This window comes from Hylobates moloch, unplaced genomic scaffold, assembly GCF_009828535.3.
Source record: "Hylobates moloch isolate HMO894 unplaced genomic scaffold, HMol_V3 SCAFFOLD_7, whole genome shotgun sequence".
NCBI classification, from domain to species: domain Eukaryota; kingdom Metazoa; phylum Chordata; class Mammalia; order Primates; family Hylobatidae; genus Hylobates; species Hylobates moloch.
This window is the reverse complement of record NW_026652282.1, coordinates 129,091,112-129,112,463: the sequence shown is the minus strand read 5'-3', so window position 1 is coordinate 129,112,463 and position 21,352 is coordinate 129,091,112. Positions and strand designations below refer to the sequence as shown.

Genomic DNA, 21,352 nt, shown 5'->3' with positions numbered 1-21,352 from the left:
ATATATGTGGATCATTTTAACAAGGGGTTAGTTTTAAAAGCTTTTGACCTGTTGTTATTTAGTTCCTTCTGTGTTATATTTATATCATCACCACTCAGCTCATGATTTATTGTCCTTTTAAACTATCTTACCAATGATTTTTTAACAACTTGTAATTTTCTGCAGTTCACCTAGATTTGAAAATGTGATGTTAAATAACTTAGTGGTAACTTTTAGTTTAAGTCTTATTTTCTTTTAGCACCCATCACTAGTTGTATATGCCATTAAATGTTTGCTTTTCTTCTTTGTCTTCCAGTAATTATTTAATTAGGGAAAGTGCTAATTAACCATGCTGTATTCTCTTTCTTAAATTTCTGTTTTTAAAAGCTTGCATTCTGAGGGAAAATCAGATGGCAAAGCCTTGTAATGAGCTGCAAGATCTTAATGAGAGTGAATGTCTGAGCTACAAATGCTGTTTTTCATCATTGGGGACCACGAGCTTCAAATGTTTTGCTCCATTAAGAGATGGTAAGTTATTCCTCTTTCATTTATTTCTATTTTTAAATATTAAATAAACAGATCACAATGGCATAAGTTCATATTTGGATTTCCCAGCTTAATACTTAAATGGGACTCCCAGTCCTAGAGCAGTGCTCCTTAGAAGGTCCTGAGGTGGTCACGACTCTAGTCAGGAGCAGTTTTTGCTTAGCCTTTAGATGGTGACTTTGGTAATACAAAAATTAGTCTCACATTTTCTTTTGCTTTAGTCACTCTCTGTGTTTTGTCCTAGTTTCCAGGCTCTATGGAACCCTCAATGGTTGAGAGAAGATACCGGTTGGGCATGCCTTAGCTTACTTTTCTTTGCCCAGCTTTTCCTCCTAGGTGGAATTCTTCCCATTTGTCTTGTCTTCATCTCAGTATGTAACAGTAGACTTGAATGTTTCTTGTTAAGGTCTGCTTATTAGTTTTTCTTTATTGGGTATTTTTTGAGATAGCATCTCACTCTGTTACCCAGGCTGGAGTGCAGTGGTGACGTGATCACAGCTGACTGCAGCCTCAACATCCAGGGCTCAAGTGATCCACCCGCCTCAGCTTCCTGAGTAGTTGGGACTACAGACGTGCACCAGCAAGCCCAACTAATTTTTAATTTTTTTGTAGAGACAGGGTCTCCCTAGGCTTCCCAGGCTGGTCTCCAACTCTTGGACTCCAGCAGTTCTCCCGCCTCGGCCTCCCAAAGTGCTGAAATTTATAGGTGTGAGCCACCACACCGAGTCTTGTTCTATAGTTTTTGAATTAGGTTCTTCTCGATATTTTTTTCTTTACAAAGTTTTGAGAACTACACCGTCTGTTTTTGCTACCTTCATTTGGATAGTGGGGATGTATTTCCAGTTGCTCTCATGATGCATGGATTTGATATCATGAAACACTAACAAATACTACAAAAAGGATGCATGCAAAATATCTTAAGTTAATATAGTCCCTACTCAATTTACGGCTTTTTGTTGAACATGTAGTATTAATACTGGAAACTAAAACCTGATCATGAATATAATATTACAATTTTAACATTGTCACATGTTATTTGTAATTCGTTTATCAGTTTGGTCTTTATATTATGTATGAAGCAACATTTGGTTCTTGCAGAGGAAAAAATTTAACTGTGACTTACAATTCCTCAATCACATTAGAACGCATTTTCCAATGAATATAAGACTAAAATATGCTTATTTCACCTGCACATTCTTGATTCCTTGTTTAATTTAATATTTCGTAATTTGGAAGTAAACATGCAGCATCGGGTTATTCCCAGACAGTCTCCCATCCAAGTACTAACCAGGCTAGACGCTGCTTAGCTCACAAGATCAGATGAGATGGGGCACATTCAGGGTGGTGTGACCATAGATTGAGAAGCTATTTATTTACCAAGTTAACGGTTCATAGATTAATGTGCTCCCCAAGTGCTCTAGGATATACAACATATGGCCAAGAGAAAAAGCCAATTTAGGGCCAGAGGAAGAAATATATCGTATGCATCATAATAATCAATGATTGTACAAAAAGAGTAGGATCATTTTGTTAAGGCTTCATTAAGGGATACATATTGAAAGTGTAGCCTTCAGTTGTATTTCAAGAACATTTCATGAACTCCTGTTCCTTATAAAGTAGCAAGGATATTTACCTGTCACATAAGAATACCTCCTCATTTCACTTTATTAACTGATAGTTTCTTTATAAGGACTTTATGAAAGAGCTTGGATTTACTTCTCTTGCTTAAGTCATGAAAGTAACAGGATATAATTAAACCAACAGAGCCTAAACAGATGATGCGAATGTTTGGGCTTGGTGCAGTCAGCCTGATCATCCTGGTATATCTGCCCATTTATTGCTGCTCTCTTTTCTGGAGAAGGTAGGCAAACATAAACTTTTATTTGCTCGTTGCTCAGTATACATGAGTATTTGTGTATAGACTTATTTATTAATATACTTCAGAAATATAGGGATTATGTTTGGGTTCTTTATGTTGAAGATACGGTAGCTTGGGAAAAACCTAAAACTAGAGTTGCCATAATATGTTTTTAAAATGCATGTTATCGGCCAGGCCCGGTGGCTCACGCCTGTAATCCCAGCACTTTGGGAGGCCTAGGCGGCTGGATCAGTCTGAACTCAGACTGGTCAGGAGTTCGAGACCAGTCTGACCAACATGGCGAAACCCTGCTTCTATTAAAAAAAATACAAAATTAGCCGGGCGTGGTGGTGCACGCCTGTAATCCCAGCTACTTGGGAGGCTTAGGCAGGAGAATTGCTTGAACCTGGGAGGCCGAGGCAGGTGGATCACTTGAGGTCAGGAGTTCAAGACCAGCCTGGCCAACATGGCGAAACCCTGTTTCTATTTAAAAAATACAAAATTAGCTGGGCATGGTGGCGCACACCTGTAATCCCAGCTACTTGGGAGGCTTAGGCAGGAGAATTGCTTGAACCTGGGAGGCAGAGGTTGCAGTGAGCCAAGATCACACCACTGCACTCCAGTCTCAGCAACAAGAGTGAAAATACGTCTCAAAAATAAAATAAAAAGCGTTATTTTATTTTTCCATAGATTTTCTTCTTGCATAGTATCTGTACATTCCCTCATCAAACAAACCCACAATTAGAAGGAAAAATAAATTAGCAAGCTTGGTGTGTGTGCAGTGGGGGTGGCCATTAACTGCAAATCAGAAGAGTTCCTGGAAGTGTTAGTTTCCATTTAGTCATCTGCCATTGGTCTTTAATGATCATCTACCGTTGGGTCATAAAGCCTTGATCTGTCTTCAAGCCAATTGGTAAACAGATTTCTTCTTAACATCTTATACAAAATGCCAATGGACTACTAGCATGATGCTTCCAAGCTTTTTTTTTTTTTAATAGCTCCCCACCTGTGGGGACAGAGTGGGTATAGAGGTACAGAGCACAGTCAGGACTGGAGTGAGGTGAGTGAAGCACTTACAGCACAAAGTTAAGGGAAGCACTCACTCTCAGGTTTGTGCGTGTGCAAGGTCAGCATTGTCACTACCCTGAGAATAAGTACCTCCTTAAATTCTCTGATAAAGAGAAGGTGCCTGTTGAAGGTTAAGCATGTTTGATTTTTTTATTGAAGTTAATGTGGAAGTAGTAGTTGAGTTCCCAGAATATGATTTAGATTTCGCAAGAAGAGTTAGACTATATACACTACCTTACTTTGGATAAAGATCATCAAAGTGATTGGCAGTAGGAGTGGAATTTTTGACCCTTCCTTCTTCTCTTCAAAGGTTGATTTTGTATTAAAAAAATAAACCATGAATAACAATAAAGTAACATTTGCTAGAAATTGGTGGCTAGGAATATACCATGAAATTTAGAGAGTTTCTAGGATTATAAGTTTGGTATGATAACTTCATTATGGTCCCTGTGTTATACCTCTGCAAAGGAATTTTATGGGGGTGTTCAGGTCTCCTGGATTTTTTTTTCTCTAAAATGAAATCCAAAGGATTGTTCTCTGATCCTAATATATTTCCTTCTTTCTACATAATACAGACTGCTTGAGAAACAATGTGAATAAGTGTATATATTGGATACTATACATTTTGGTTTACTGTGTTTTATTTATTTTACTATTTTGTGCAAGAGCAGTGTGCTCCTTCTGTCATCTTGAGCTGACTATCATGACCCTTGGAGCAGGTAGCAGATTCATCTTGCTGCTTAGCTGAATTTCCAGGAACAGTGATTGAGAGTGGATGGGCACTTTCAGCCTATTGTGGTAGGCTGATTTTAGAGGCAAGGAGAATAATTGTAAGAACGGGAAAATCCCATCCCTGATATCCAACAAGGAGCCAAGTGCAGGCCAAAGTCTGCTTTTGCAGGGCAAGATATCTCCTTAGAACGATTTCCTTAACTCACTTTCTGTTCTCCATTTCAAAGAATAAAGAGATAGATAAAATATTAGAGTAGGTAAAATAAATAACCCATAAAAGAGAAATAGACACAGCAGTAAAATCAATATGTGGTGGCTTAAAAAGGAAAAGAAAGAAGCCAAACACAATTGTTTGTCTAAATCAGAGGTACCAAAAGCTATTATGACTATCTGCAGTAATGTGATTTGGGCCTCTTTTGGAAGACCTTTTTTTGCTCTTTAATCATTGGAAGATACCCGTAAGCTCTTCCTCCTGCTAAGTCCTGTCTTAAACATTAAATAACTGAGAATTCCTTTAAGAAAGAGCTGTCATAGCTCTCCTCTTGGCCTTCGGTTGCAAGCCAAAACAATGTTTTGGTATTCCCCAACCTCTGCAATTTGGACAGTGTCTTTTTTTAAGGATCACCTAAGGAGCCAGCAACTGACAAGAGTTGGAGAGCTTAAAAAATGAGAAGCACTTTGGGAGGCTGAGGCGGGCGGATCACGAGGTCAGAAGTTCGAGACCAGCCTGAACAACATGGTGAAACCCCATCTCTACTAACAATACAAAAATTAGCCGGGCATGGTGACATGTGCCTGTAATCCCAGCTACTCAGGAGGCTGAGACAGGAGAATCGCTTGAACCCGGGAGGCGGAGGTTACAGTGAGCCGAGATCGCGCCACTGCACTCTAGCCTGGGTGACAGAGTGAGACTCCGTCTCAAAACAAAAACAAAAACAAAAACACAAAAATGTGAAGCGATTTGAGTTGGTGGGAGAACTAAAAGCAGTGTAGGTGAAAAGGGTAATTACTCACCAGAGCCATATATACTTCAGTTTTTGGCGCCTAAGTCATTTTTCCACTATTGACCATATTCATTCAATGTTTGCCTGTACCAGGTATAACAGAGGATACAGAAATTTTTAAGACATAGGCCCTACTTTTAAGGAGCTTAAATCCACCTTAAAACAAATCCCAAGTATGTCACATTTAAATTACAATATAAGATGAAAATAATTAAGGACTAAAATGGATGGTAGCAATAACTTACAAAAGTTTTGAAGCAGTGGAGATCAGGTTAAGTGGGAGAGGGCACGTCAGGCTTCATGGTAGAGGTGCCGTTTCAGGTCGATTTTGAAGGGGGACAGATTTGGAGTAGATAGAGAGGGGTCCTTTTCACAGAATTAATTACATTCAGATGGTGGTCTTCTCACTATAGACACCTTAATTTATTTCATTTCTGAGCAGATACAGCTTAATTTTGCCACTGGAAAAATCTATAACTGAATCTTTAGTTTACTTCTGCTTGACTTGAGTTCTAGTGTGATATGAACCCGGTACACAGAGGACTGAAGCCGGTTTGAACTGGTTGCACATACAAAAGGAAGCAGAGCGCATTAGTGAAAAACTTTCTAAGAATTTACTAATAGCCATATTAAACTAACATATAAGATGTGTTTTTGAAATGTATTGTGTCCTCAAGGTTATGTAAGATCTATTTTTATCCTCATTAATAGGGATCAGAAGCTTCATTAGGTATGTGTCACTAGTAGGCTTAAGCCTTTGCTTAGAGGAGAAGGAAGGAAAAGATCAAGTGGATAGCGACAAAAGGAAGCAGGGGAGAGGAATTCTAAGGGGAAGAGAAAAAGGGAGGTGGCTGAATTGTTCTTATAACAGCTATTACTGTAGCCAGCGACAGTAGTCTCAAGTGCAGTTTCTAATTCAGTTTCTAATCTTTGTCTGTTTTTAGATAAAGTTTAAATCTGTGTGTATATGTCGTTTAAGCATCTGTGGATTATATAGTGATATGATACTTGAGTGTGTCTGTAGCTTTGCTAAGGTGGAAAATTTAAACATAATACCATGCCTGTTAAATTCAGATGAAGTGCATTTTCATGTTCTTTTTCTTCCTATCAGATTGAATTTGTAACTTTGAATTAAGATAGAATTCAGAACTCAGTCTGAAAATGACAAAACTGTTTTCTTTCAACTAATAAAATATCTATTTTTTTAAAGATTGTAGATCATCTGATACACAGATGATGTAAAAAGCACATCCCCCATACACTTTCAATGTTGCTACTTGCCAGATGGCTGTTACTGAAAATTTCTACATTTAGACAAATCCTGCTGCATGATTCCCTGTATTATAATCTGGTTTTCATTATGCCGACAGTCTTAGTGCCACTTATTTTCTTACAATGGGAGGTAAAGAACTGGGAATAAATGTGTCAAAAACTGCCTAAAAATCATCACCCTTTGAATTTAAAAAATAGGCATTTACATTTTCAATTTCCCATGTTTGCATATCTCATTATACTGTACAATATAATTAGTAATGTTATTTTGAAAAGCTTTATGCAGTAATTAGTGAACTACTGGAAAGTTTGAAGTTCCTAGGATTATATACATTTGGATTCAGAGGAAGGAAATAAAATCTATAAATTTTGAAAAGTATGACTAGGCTCTAAGAACTTTGATAAAATATGTCAGATGAGAATGTGAGCAAACTGGAATTCTGTTCTAACATGAGTCACTATAGGTTTGAAATTCGTATAAAGCTGGTTCTTCTTGGACGCTGTTCATAGTAATTTAATTACTGAAATAATAAGAGAACCTCATTATACGGATCATATTTCTGAGGTGTTCTCATTGCAAGGACTCCAAAGACAGCATTTTACAGAACTCTGGCATAGTAGGTACTATTAAAAAGAACATTCTGTTGCCAAGTAACTAATAACTTCATTGCAAAATGAAGTGACCTTTTCTCAATTCCCATTCAATTTGATCTTTTTGTCACAGAGTACACTGTTGACTGCTCCCTTCTTGAAATTTTCCCCCCTTGGATTTCATTGTTCCTCTTACAATTTTGATCCATCTCAGTCTGCTTTTCTTTGTTCACCCAAATGTGGTTGTTTCCCAAAGCCTTACTCTCATTTATCAGAAAATGTTAGAAATATATAGTAGGAAGAACATTTTAAAAGATCTGCGTTCTCATTCTGCTTTCGCCACGTTTCATGGATGTGTTTAAATTCTTTGAGTATTGATTTTCTAACAAAATTGTAGTAGAGCCTTGAGTTAGATAATTTCTATGGTATTTTCTGACCACAGTGTTCCAAGAGTCTCTGGGTAAATTACTCTTAAATCCAAACCCTAAAATCCTCACCTCTACCTGTTCCATATTTCCAGTCATTCTCGTGAATGAGATGTTTTATCAGCACCTCAAATGCAACATGTGAAAAAGTGAACTCATTTTCTTTTTCTCCTAAATCATCTCCCCTTGACCCTTCTCCATTCCTGTCAGTGATTTCTTTAGTTTCCCAGGCTAGAACCTTAAGAGTCACTGGTGACTATTTCTTCTCATTTATCCTCAATATATAATCTTTTCACTTACTTTCCTTGTCATTTTGTTTTGTTTTGTTTTGTTCTTTGGAATGAGTCTGGAATTTGCCCCTTCTCCCATTTTATTGTTGTAATTTAGTACCAGCCTTGAGTGCCTTTTCCCATTCTAGGCAAGTGGCTTCGGGAGAGGGGCAAAAGGGAACTAAGGGTAGCATCTAAAGAGCAAAGGCAGGTTTCAGAGCTGAGAGGTCATAATGATATATCTAATCCAAGCGATTCTTATAAGAGAGACATTATCTGAGATAGGGCTGCAAGTGGGGCTTGGAGGATGGCTAGGAGGTGGGTTCCAGAGAGGTTTCCTGGTACTTAAATAGGAATGTATGGCATTGGCCTTAGGTAAAGAGGAATTAAGGATACCTGCCAAACCAGTTTGGACATATACCTGGACTCCTAATCTACTCTCCCTCTAATCCATCCTGCAACGTCTTGCCAGACGCATCTTCCTGAAATATCTCTATTTCATTTCATTATATCATTCAAGAACTTCTAATGCTTTCAAGAATATCTGTGTTCCAGGCCTTGTGTTAGGTACTGTGAAGGATAAAGAAGCAAATCAGATTATGCTCTGTGCTCTCAAGGAACACACATAGTCTATGTAATAAGGGACATATACAAGTATCCAAAGTAGAAAATCATTGTCCGTAAAAGAGGTACAGATAAAAAGTTAGTATGTAGATGGCTTCTATGGAAGTAAACTTGGGAATTTTTTTTTTAAGACAAGTTATCGCTCTGTCACCCAGGCTGGAGTGCAGTGGCACAATCGCAGCTCACTGCAGCCTCAACTTCCCGGGCTCTGGCAATCCTCCCACCTCAGCCTCCCGAGTACCCAGGACCACAGGCATTTGCCAACACACCGAACTAATTTTTGTATATTTGGTAGAGACAGAGCTTCACCATGTTGCCCAGGCTGGTCTCAAACTGCTGAGCTCAAGGAATCCACCTGCCTTGGCCTCCTAAAGTGCTGCAATTACAGACAGAAGCCAACATGCCCAGCCCGTGGGTCCTGGGCTTTTCTTTTGCTGGGAGAGTTTTATTATAGCCTTGCTTTCGTTACTTGTTATTGGTCTGTTCAGGTTTTGGATTTCTTCCTGGTTCAATTTTGTTAGGTTGTATGTGTCTAGACATTTTTCCATTTCTTCTAGATTTTACAATTTATTGGCATATAGTTGCTCAGAGTAGCCACTATTGAACCTTTGAATTTCTATGGTATCAGTTATAATGTCTTCTTTTTCATCTCTGATTTTACTTATTTGGGTATTCTCTCTTGTTTGCTTAGTCTGGCTAAAGGTTTGTGAATTTTATTTATCTTTCTTAAAAAAACAACTTTTTGTTTCATTAATCTTTTGTATTGTTTTCTTCATTTCAAATTTATTTATTTCTGCTCTCATCTTTATCATTTTTATTCTCCTAATTGTGGGTTTGGTCTGATTTTGCTTTTCTGGTTATTTAAGATGTATCATTAGGCTGTTTATGTGAAGTTTTTCCTCTTTTTGATATAGGTACTTGTAGCTATAATCTTCCCTCTGAGTACTGCTTCTGTTGTATCCCAGGTTTTGGTATATCATGTTTCCATTATCAATTGTTTCAAGAAGTGTTTTAATATCCTTCTTAATCTCTTCATTGATTCATTGGCTATTCAAGATCATATTGTTTAATTTCCATGTGTTTGTATAGTTTCCAAATTTCCTTTTGTTACTGATTTCTAGTTTTATTCCATTGTGGTGAGAGAAGATGCTTGTTATCATTTTAATTTTTTTCAGTGTTTTAGGGCTTGCTTTGTGACCTAACACACAGTCTATCCTTGAGGATAATTCCTGTGCTGGGGAAAGAAGGTGTATTCTGTAGCCATTGTAGGAAGTTTTCTCCAAATATCTATTAGGTCTATTTGGTGTACAGTGCAGATTAAGTCTGATGTTACTTTGTTCATTTTCTGTCTGGAATATCTGTCCATTGCTGACAGTAGGGTATTGAAGTCACTAGCTATTATTGTACTGGGGTCTATCTCTATCTTTACCTCTAATACTATTTGCTTTATGTATCTGGGTGTTCCAGTGTTGGGTGCACATATATTTACTGTTGCTATATTCCATTGCTGAATTGGCCTCTATCATTATGTGGTGACTGTCTTTGTCTCTTCATATAGTTTTGTTTTGAAATATATTTTTTCTGATGTAAGTATAGCTACTCCTTCTCTTTCTTGGTTTCCATTGGTATGGAATGTCTTTTTTTCATTCCTTTATTTTCAGTCTGTATGTGCCTTTATAGGTGAAGTGTGTTTCTTCATATAGTTTTGTTTTGAAATATATTTTTTTCTGATGTAAGTATAGCTACTCCTGCTCTGTCTTGGTTTCCGTTGGTATGGAATGTCTTTTTTTCATTCCTTTATTTTCAATCTATATGTGTCTTTATAGGTGAAGTGTGTTTCTTGTAGGCAACTGATGATTGGGTCTCATTTTTATATCCATTCCGCCACTCTGTGTCTTTTGATCGGAGAGTGTAGTCCATTTATATTCAGTGTTATTATTGGTAAGTAATGACTTACTTCTGCCATTTTGTTATTTGCTTTCTGGTGGCCTTGTGGTCTTCTCCTTCTACTTTCCTTCCTTCCTGCCTTCCTCTAGTGAACGTGATTTTCTCTGGTGATATGATTTAGTTTCTTGCTTTTTATTTTCTGTGAATACATTGTATGTTTTTTGATTAGAAGTTACCATAAGGCTTGCAAATACTATCTAATAACCTATTATTTTAAGCTGATAACAACATAACATTGTTTGCATAAACAAACAATCAAAAAAAGGAAACTAATAAAAACTCTACCTCATAGCTTCATCCCCCAACTTTTAAACTTTTTATTGTTTCTGCTTATATCTTATAGTAGTCTATGTTTTGAACGGTTGTTGCAGTTAATATTTTTGATTGGTTCATCTTTAGTCTTTCCACTTAAGAGTAGTTTATATAACAAAGTTACATTGTTATAGTATTTTGTGGTTTTCTACATACTTATTATTGCCAGTGAGTTTTGTACCTTCAGATGATTTATTATTGGTCATTAACACCTTTTTCTTTCTCATTAAAGTATTCAATGTAGCATTTTGTGCAGGACAGATCTGGTATTGATGAAATCCCCCAGCTTTTGTTTGTCCGGGAAAGTCTTTATTTTTCTTCATGTTTGAAGGATATTTTCATTGGACATACTGTTCTAGGGTGAAAGAGTAGTATGTCTTATTTTTCCTTCAGCACCTTATATATATCATGCTACTCTCTCCTGGCCATAAGGTTTCTGCTGGTAACTCTGCTGCCAGACTTACTGGGGCTCCATTGTATGTTATTTGTTTCTTTTCTGTTAGTGCTTTTAGGATCCGTTGTTCATCCTTGACCTTTGGGAGTTTGATTATTAAATGCCTTGAGGTCATCTTCTTTTGGTTAAATCTTCCTGGTATTCTATAACCTTCTTGTACTTGTATATTGATATCTTTGTCTAGGTTTGGGACATCCTCTGTTACTATTGCTTTGAACAAACTTTTACCCCATCATCTTCTCTACCTCCTTTTTAAGGCCACTAACTCTTAGATTTGTCCTTTTGAGACTATTTTCTAGATGTTGTAGGCATGTTTCATTGTTTTCTTTTTTCTTTTGTCTCCTCTGACCATTTTAAATGGTATTAAATGTATTTTAAAATAGCCTATGTTCAAGGTCACTAATTTTTTATTCTACATGATCAATCTGCTATTAAAAAACTCTGATGCATTCTTCAGTATGTCAGTTGCATTTTTAACTCCAGAATTTCTGCCTGATTATTTTTAATTGTTTCAACCTCTTTTTTCAGTTTGTCTGATATAATTATGCATTCCTTGTCTGGGTTCTATTGAATTTCTTTGTGTTTCCTCAAAACAGCTATTTTGAATTCTTTGTCTGAAAGATAATATGTCTCTGTTTCTCCAGGATTAGTTTCTGGTGCCTTATTTAGTTCATTTGGTGATTTCACATTTTCCTGGATGGTCTTGATGCTTGTGAATGTTTGTCTGTGTCTGGGCATTAAAGAGTTAGATATTCATTGTACTGTTCACTGTCTGGGCTTGTTTGTACCTATCTTTCTTTGGACAGTTTTCCAGGTGTTCTAAGGGACTTGAGTGTTGTGATCTAAGCTGTATTCGCATTAGGAGGCATACCAAATCCAGTGACGCTGTGGCTTTTGCAGACTTGTAGAGGTACTTCCTTAATGATCTTGGGAAAAAAGCCAGAATAATTCTCTGGATTACCATCAGAGGCTCTTGTTCTCTTCCTTTCCTTTTCCGCAGTCAAATGGAGTCTCTCTCTAGACTGAGCTGCCTGGAGCTTTGGGGTGAGGTGACCAAAACACCACTGAGGCCACCACCACTGGGACTGCACTAGGTCAGACCTTAAGCCAGCACAGCACTAGGGCTTGTCCAAGGCCCACTGTAATCACTACCTGGCTACTGCTTATGTTTGCTCAAGGCACTGGGACTCTACAAACAGCAGGTGGCAAAGCCAGCCAGCCTTGTATCCTTTCCTTCAGGGTGGTGAGTTCTTGCAGGCCCCGAGCATGTCCAGAGGTACTTTCCAGGAGCCAAGCACTAGAGTCAAAACCTTAGAAATATACCTGGTGTTCTGTTGTACTGCAGGTGATCTGGAACTCACCACAAGATGCAGTTCTTCCCACTGTTTCTTCCCCTTTCTACAGGCAGAAGAGCCCTACCTTGTGGCAATCAACACTGCAGGCCCACCGGGAGTACTGCCAATGTTCTCTTAAAGCCCAAGGGCTCTTCTGTCAGCTTGTGGTGAATGTTACCTGGCCTGGGACTCACTACCCTTCAGGGCAGTGGGCTCCTCTCTGGCCCAGGGCAGGTCCAGAAATGCCATCCAACAGCCAAGGCCTGGGATTGGGTATGCTAAAAGCCCACTTGGTGCTCTGCTCCCCTGTGACTAAGCTGGTATCTAAGGTTCGAGACAAAATTCCCTTTACTTTTCCCACTGCTTTTCTCAAGCAGGAGTCTCTCCCTGTAGCCACCACAGCTGAGGATGTGCTGAGTCACACCTGAATTCAGTAAGTCTCAAAGTCTCACCCAAGGCTCACAGCATAACCTAGGTATCACTGCTTGTTATTCAGGGCCCAAGGGCTTTTCAGTCAGCAGGTCCTGCCAGGACTGGATCCTTCCCTTTAAGGCAGTAGATTCTCTCCTGGTTCAGGGTGTATCTAGAACTGTCATCTGTGAGCTAGGGCCTGAAAAGTGGATCTCTTGACTCTGACTGGTGCCCTTTCCTACTGTGGCTGAGCTGATATCCAAGATGTAAGACAAAGTCTTCTTTACTCTTCCCTCTCCTCTTCTGAAACAGATGGAAGGAGTCTCTTTTGGAACTTTGAGTTTTGCAGCCTGGAGTTAGGGGAGGGGTGGCACCAACATTCCCTTAGCCACCCTGGCTTGCGTGTCAGTAGGTTGTGTGCCTCCTAAATCCACTGACTCTTAGCCCAGTTCAGCACTAGGACTCACCTAAGAATTGCAGTCCTTGTGGCCTAGACTGCCTTTCAAGATTATTGAGGGCCCCAGTGAACTTTTGGCCCACAGTGGCAAGGCTTGCCAGATTCAATCCTGACCACTGGGATGGGTGGTTCCCCTCTGGCTAGGTCTGGTTTAAAAAGTCCCTCTCTGAGTGGGCATCAGCTGAGTTCAGCCTGGTTTTGCTTTCTGCTTTGACAGGGCAGCTCTGAGTTCAATGTAATGTCTCACAATTGCTGCACTCTTTCTCTCCCAAGTGCACAGATTCTCTTTCTGTGCCGTGCAGCTGTCCTCAGGCCATTTCTTTCTTTCCAATCAGTTATGTTAAACTCTTGAGGTTCCAAAACACCCAACAAATTTCTTCAATGATGTATGTTTTTGTTTCTTTGAGCCCCTAGCCTCAGAGTTCCCTGATGTACTCAATTCTGAGGAATTGCCCCGTTACTCATCATTGGCCATCCAGTGTCATGCCCACATCTTGAACATTGTTATTCACTAAAAATTGAACCTCTGAATCTCTGAAATCTTAAAGTTCAAAATCCTACTCTTTCACCATAGGTTCCGTGTCCTCCAGCTTTTTCTCTGCTTCATTTTTGCTGAACCTGTTCTTTAACTCATTGAGGCCTCCAGCCTCTTTAACTCTCTCTTTTCTCCTGGTCTGCCATCTTCCTAACATCATCTGCTTTTTTTTTTGTCCAGCCTGGATCCCATTGTCTAGTACTTTAATCCATTCTTGTTTCCAGTCCCCTTGTTTCATTGAAACTGAATCCATACCACTTCTCTGCTCTTAGATCTAGGCTCCTGGGAATTTTTAGAAGAAAAAAATGTCCCACAACCGTGTGGATCTGTGTCATTAGAAATTTCCAGTGAGCTCACTTAACATTTCCAGCCATGCCACTCTACTTGATGTTTACAAACAACATGCCACCTTGCCACTCTGAGTCTCATAAAGTGTATCTGCTGACTGAAATGCTCTTATGCATCTCCCCACCTCCACTTTTCTTTGTCTGGCTCTCTCCACTCAGGCTGTAGGCCTCATCTTAGATGTCACCTCTTCTAGGAAGCTTACTCCAAACCTCCTGCATACATTGGGTCAGGCTTCTTCTTGTCTGCCTTCTACCAATCTCCGATTACCTCTACTTGAACTCATCTCAACGTAATATTGTTAGTCTGTATATCTACTTTCCCTTCTAAATTTTAAGCTCCTCAAGGACAGATACCATATCTTATTCATGTTTATGTCTCTAGTACTTAGAATAATGCTTATTTAGTAAATGAGCAAATATATCAGTGAGTGAATGAGTGTGTAAGAAATTGACCTTTTCAGTATGCATATGCTGGTCATGATATATGACACTTTATATGAAAAGAAGAAAACTACCTCTAGGACACTGAAAAATCATTTCACTCCTACTCTCTTCCTTGGGCATTTTCATTGGCTATTAGGTAGAATAGCTAACCTTGGATCTCAGTAGTAAAATGTTAGTCATATAGCCAGTTAGTGATGAGGCTGAACAAAAACCAAGTCCTCTGAAACCTAGGTCAGTTTTGAAATAATAAGGCCGTGTTGCTTTTTTGTCGTTAATTAAGGTGAAATGTACGTGACCAAATTTAAAAGAAAATCTGTAGATAAAGAAAACATAGTCATTTTAATTATATAAAGTAGGATATATTGACATCACAGCATTAGAAAAAGGCATAAGTACTCAATTTCTTCTCTAAAATCCTGAAATTCAAAAATTTCTGCAAACCTAAAAATTTTGTTGTATTCATTTTGCGACAAACCTGGACTGAGATTCCTTCTAGTCATTATTTAATTCTTAGAGTGAATATTCTTATATTTTGTTGCAGAAATATTACTGTATTTGATTATGAGATGCTACCCCAGACCCTATGGGAATGTCATGTAGTATTCAATATATCGTGTCATATTGCCTTTCTAAATCCAAAAGAATCTGCGTTCTCAAGCACATCTGGCCCCAAGGGACTGAGAACTGTGTAGTTGTTTCGGTTATTATTTTTTTAGACTGCAGGTAACAACATGGCAACATAAACAGGCCATAGATAAATCATATAAATATATTTTTTGCCTTCACTCACCATTTCATTTATGCCTGGAGACACTTTTATGATTAATTAGGAAAGAATTTGTTTCTTTGACCCACATTTGTCTTACCTAGTGGAGCTCAGTGTCAACCCAGTAATACGGTTTTAGGGGAGAAAAGTTAGTATTATTTATCTTCAAAGTCATAATTTCAAAGGCAGACTTATCTATCTCTGGGACCCACATGCTCAGAACCTTGTTTTTCTGTACAGCTAAGTAGCACTTACAAGGTCCTGGTATCTTCTTCTGTATGCTACCTAGCTTGAGCTGAGGATAGGATTATTTATCTGTCATTACTTCTTCATAATATTGTGTGCAAATCTTTCTCTCTTTTTTTCTGTCTTTGGATTTTTCTCTTTACCTCTGCCATGAACATTACTATTTTTTTTTCTTCTTGGCTTATGTTTAGTTCTTTAGAAAGTAAAAGCCCTATAAGCATAAAAATCAACAAACATTTCCATTTCCTCTGTGGGATATAAAAAAGTGATAAGGTAAGGTTCCAGTCTGAAGGAATTTACAAGCTTTGAGGAGAGAATGAGACATGTTAGTGTAGTAGGAGAGAGATTGTACTTTAGATTTAGGTAGGTCTGGATTTGAATCCTGGTTCTACTACTGAGTAGTTTGGTGACCTCGGCAAGTTACTTTCCGTCTTGGTGCCTCAGTTTCCCCATATGAAAAAGCGGGATGATAGAAATAGTACCTGCCTCATCAAGTCGTTAATGAAGATTAAATGAGATCATGCACATGAAGTGCTTATATACAGGCCTTGGCACATAGGAAGTTTATCATACCTGCTGCTAGCCATTATTCACGAACACTGCAAAGTGGTCTAATGGAAAAAGCTTGTACTTTAGAGTCAAACAGACCTACGTTTAAATTCTAGCATCTCCATTACTAGTTATCTGTGACCTTGGGTGAATTATTTTACCTCTTTAAGCCCCAGTTTAATCATTTGCAAAATAAGAAACACACTATCCACCTTCTAGGGTTGTTGTGAGGATTTAATGAGAAAGTATATAAAGCACTTAATGAAGTTCTTGGCATGTGGTAGCCTCTCAAGTGCCCCTTTGCCAACTGTCCACACAAATACAAGGAGGTACGAGATTGAATACCCAATGACAATAGGAGTAAGTGAAAGTGCTTTGAAAATTGTAAATGCTAATACAATGTGAGCCATTACTGTGTAGATTTGAAGTTCATAGGAGGAAGGAAACCCTCTAAACTAGGAGTGGAAGAGCTGGCTTCCTAGACAAGATAATATCTAAACTTACTGTTAAAGAGTGGGTAACATTGGTGTCAGCACAGGGAAGTGGGAGAGCATTTCTGTTAAAGAAGGTCACATAATCAAAATGACTGTATAGAGAATAATAATGATGGTTATGATCAATATGAGCAAGCCAAGTGGAATAATTTCTATCAGATTTATTAAATCTGGTGAGTTAAAAATATCAGGTGGGAAAGTATAGTTATCTGGGCAAATATTTTTTTCCTTATAACCCTCCCATTGTTATTCTATCACTAATGAGAAATACGGTTTCACTTGAACTTTTTATGTTACAGCGAATGGGCCAAATACTTACAAAGGGAGGACAACAGAGTTGTAATGGGTTTGAAGAAACAAAGAAGGAAGCGAAAGAGGAAGTCTAAAATGTTACAGAAAGCAGCAAGAGGAGGTGAGGAACATGGTGAAGAGTAGCAAGAGACCAAAGGTAATTGACAATAGGATATACAGTTGAAGTGCTCAATCTCTGATTCTTGTTAGCTTTATATTTCTACCATCATCTTTGCTTGACTGTCACATTTTTTTAACCACACAAATGTTTGGATCACAGGAGGGTCAGCTTCTGAACAAATATTTATCACTAGAGATATTGAGATGGTAGGAAAATGGATAAGAAATGTGCCAAATTGTTTTGAGTGCCACATTATATGGTATGCACAGGTCAGCTTTTGTTTTGAGTGCCACATTATATGGTACACACAGGCCAGCTTTTCAGAGGGAGAAAAGAAGTTGAACCTGCCCACTCTGACTCTATGGCTCCCTGATAGACACCATTGGTAAATAATGAAGGCCGCAGTCCTCATATGTGACCACATCACATATCCAGGGGAAGGAGAATGGCCTTAGGAGTCTGACAGAGCTGAGATTGAATCCTGGATCTTACCTGTTAGTCTCAGCTACCTGTTCGTCAAACCTGTAGTGTTAGAAGAGGTTGAGAGAGAGATCCCAGAATCATATACTAGGGACTACTTCGTACAGGTTACACTTGTACAGGCTTATAGATCCCTAGCCTTGACTTGGGTCTCCTCCTCCCGAAATAACTGTGAAGGGACAAGTAAGAATAAAATGGTTGGTGAGAAACAAAGCTGTATCTCAGGGACTGGGAGTAAGGAGACTCAGGTCATTAACTAGTAGTGTTTCCATGGGCAGTGAAATTAACCTTTCAGTTCCTTGATACCATCACAGATTTTCTGTGTAACTTAAACAATATAATGTATGTGAAAATGTTTTGAAAATTGCAATGCAGTACCCAAAATTAAGGTGTTAAGTTACAGAGAAGCAAAGGAATGGAATAACAGACCAATGAATTCCGTGTCAGGAGACTCTGGCTTTAGTCCCAGTTCTGCCATTATTTACAGTGTATGGTTGAGCAAGTCCTTTAACTTTCCTGGGCTTCATTTCACCAATCTTCAGAATGAGAAGGTTGATTTGATGAATAGGAAAAGTGATTTATCTCAGAAGAAAAAAAAGAAAATCTTTATATAAGGTATCACATATGTATAGTTGATACATATTTACTTAACACATAAATCTATATTACTATAATAATGCCTGTATATTATTATTCATATGAATATATTACCTTGTATTAGTTTAATGCAATACATGTGTGCATATGTACACATGTACACACACATATATACATATATAGCATCCTAACTAGACTAACAAAACTTGGTTTCTGTGGACCATTCACTGAGACATGGAAGTTAACTGTTATTCAGAAATTATCCCTGTAATAATATTTGCTCTAATCTATTTTATATGTATGCCTCACAGTAACAGAAGACGATGTACTGGCAAACTGAAAATACGTAAGTTAATCATAACATTCACTATATAGAATTGGATAATTTTGTTGTGGGGACTTCTTTTATGACAAAGTGCGATATGTGAATACTAGTCTTTTCAAGTTGTTTAACCCTACTTTACTTTTCTCCCATAGCATTATTTTCCCCTCAAGACAACACAAGCCATTCAGAGCAGAGGGGACTGTCTCAGCCATCCAAACCTCATGGAGCATTTTGGAAAGTTAAAAATTGGTTCTTATTTTTGTCATGTTTACTTTCAAACATGAAATAAAATTGAGTTCTGTTTTCGTGCATCAAACTGGAATCTGAATTATTTTTATTAAAAACAGTTCCTACAGAATCTTTAAAAACATGCCTAAAACACCGGTGGCATTCAGATCCTAAAAAGTTACATGATTTTTGCAACTTGGGTTATTGTATCAACGTATACTTCTGTTGGTACTAAATAAGACGGATGTCCCATATTGTTATTCACCTGTCAGCAAGCAGAGAGAAAAACCCCAATGATCATATGTTGCAGTGTGTGATACTTTGTTTATTTTGAGGAAAAGAGGTGAAGATAATTTGTAGGGTTTTTTAATTTTATAATTTATAGTGTTATTTTCCCCACTATAAAAGTAAAATACACTTATAGGAAATTTGGTAAAGAAGAATATATAGGATAAAGGAAAAAATCAAATCATAATTTCACTAGTGCTAAATACTGTTACCTTGTGTTTTCTTTACTTTTTAAATAATTGTGTTCTGTGATATATATGAATTTATTATGCTGTTTTTAAAAATTATGTCTTATGATTCACTTTTTTCTTTTGAAATATGTGAGACTCAGGTTTACCTGGGCTTGTTACTCACTCATGTGGCAAACATTTATTGAGTTCCTGTTATGTGCCATGCACTCTATGTGCTTGGAGATAGACTCATGAGCAAGACGGACTTGGCCCTGTCTTGATGGAACTCACGGTATAGCGGGAGAGGAAGCCAGGTAAAGAAGTAATGACAGGGCTATGATAAGAAGAGTGCCAAGTTCTATGGCAGCACGTAACAGGGGCACCTTGCCCCAGACTAGTAGTCGCTTGGATAATGAGAAGAACTGAAAGGGGAGGACACTCAAGTTTCTCAGGATTCAGTTATGATATGAATAGATTGCAATTTTGAGGGAGGAAGTCTTGGTTTTTGGTGATCAGAAAAGAAAAAACTCTTATTACAAAAACTTTAGATAGATCCAAAGCTTGCAGATATAATGAGAATAAAAGAGTTCCTGTCAAACGGAGGTTCATAAAGACACCATGCCTGGGAAATGTGCACATCTCCATGTGTGCTCTATTGCAGGAGGTGTCATTTGAGCCAACAAAGCACAAAGCCCCACAATTGAAAATGCTTGCTGAAGGTAAGATCCACAACATGTGCATTGCAAGATTTATCAAGACAGCAGTATGATTACCTTCTGAAGAAGCTGTCGAGATGTTTGATAGACACCAGACAGAAGGAGACCTGTTGCAGATACCCTTTTGAATCAGGAGTCCAAATTTTTCGGTGCAACTGAAATGCACATTTAGTGCAACTCACTTGGATGCAAATGAAAATAATGTGGTCATTTATTCATTTCTTCAACAATATGAGCTAGGTACTGTGGTGCTGGGGAGACAGAAGTAAAAAAAAAAATACAAAAAGTATCTGCCCTTATAGAGTTTACATTCTAGTGAAGTAGCCAGAAAAGAAACAAAATCAATCAGTAAAATACATAGTATGTTAGATAACGTGTGCTAAGGAGGAAAAAAATAAAGCAGGGAAAAGTACTAGGGAGTGTGAGGGAAGTTTGTAGTTTCACATAAGGTGGCCAGAGTAGGCCTCACTGAGAATGTGGTATTTGAGTGAGAATCTCAGGAAGGAAGGGAGAAAGCTGTACAGCTGTCATTAGGGTGTGTATGTATGTGTATTTTATATATATATATATATATATAAAATATGAATATATCATATATACACAAACAAATGTATTATAAGAAATTGGCTCATGTGATTATGTAGGTGGACAGGTCCCAAGATCTGCAGGGTGAGTCAGCAAGCTGGAGATCCAAGAGAGCTGGGTTTAGTTCTAGTCTGAGTTCAAAGGCCTGAGAACCAGGAGAGCCAATGGTATAGTTTCCATTCAAAAGCTGGTGGGCTTGAGACTCAGGAAGCGCCAGTGTCTCAGTTTGAAGGTATTCTGGCAGGGGGAATTCTTTCTTACTCAAAGGAAGGTCACCCCTTTTTGTTCTACTCAGGCCTTCAACTGATTGGATGAGGCCCACTCATGTGAGGGAGCACAATCGGCCTTACTTAGTCTACCAATTTAAGTGTTAATCATATCCCAAAACACCCTCACTGACACACCCAGAATAATGTTTGACCAAATATCTGGTCACCCCATGGCCCAGTCAAGTTGACACATAAAATTAATCATCATAGCCTAAAGTGCCTAGGACAGTGACTGATGTTCAACAGATAAAATATCTGTGTGTATAATTGAATTAGAAACAAAAATGACTTGTGGAGTTCTTCGCTTTTGCTATGATGAACAGGCGTTTCCAAGGCAAACTGAAATCTTAGAAAGGAGTCATCATGTATACCAAATGATCACCAGAGTTCAGTAACCAAGTGTTTGCTTTGAAGGTTATTTCCCAAGAATCCGATATTGCTGCTCTAAATTTTCAGAGCTGTATTCAGCAGAAACAAAATGAAAAAGAGCAACAAAAAAGTTCGTTGTGTAGAAATAAATAATAAAATAACTACATAAGAAAACAATTCCTTTAGAGCAAGCTGGTCCAACCTGCAGCCCATGGGCTGCATGTGGCCTAGGAAGGCTTTGAATGCTAC

At 38.2% G+C, this 21,352-nt stretch overlaps 1 protein-coding gene across 2 annotated transcripts in view; it reads left to right on the top strand.

Moving 5' to 3' along the window:
* FMR1NB (FMR1 neighbor) overlaps positions 1-18,794 on the top strand; it is a 41,755-nt gene extending 22,961 nt beyond the window's left edge. Inside the window, exons 3-7 of one of the 2 annotated variants that reach the window (XM_058441824.1) lie at positions 367-507; positions 2,290-2,386; positions 16,964-17,076; positions 18,465-18,499; positions 18,631-18,794. In XM_058441824.1, coding sequence (XP_058297807.1) covers positions 367-507; positions 2,290-2,386; positions 16,964-17,076; positions 18,465-18,493 — 380 coding nt within the window. In that variant the 3' untranslated portion in view covers positions 18,494-18,499; positions 18,631-18,794. Of the gene's footprint in view, positions 1-366; positions 508-2,289; positions 2,387-16,963; positions 17,113-18,464; positions 18,500-18,630 lie in introns of both variants that reach the window. The other variant, XM_058441826.1, reaches the window with a different exon arrangement.
* Positions 18,795-21,352: the final 2,558 nt, after the last annotated feature.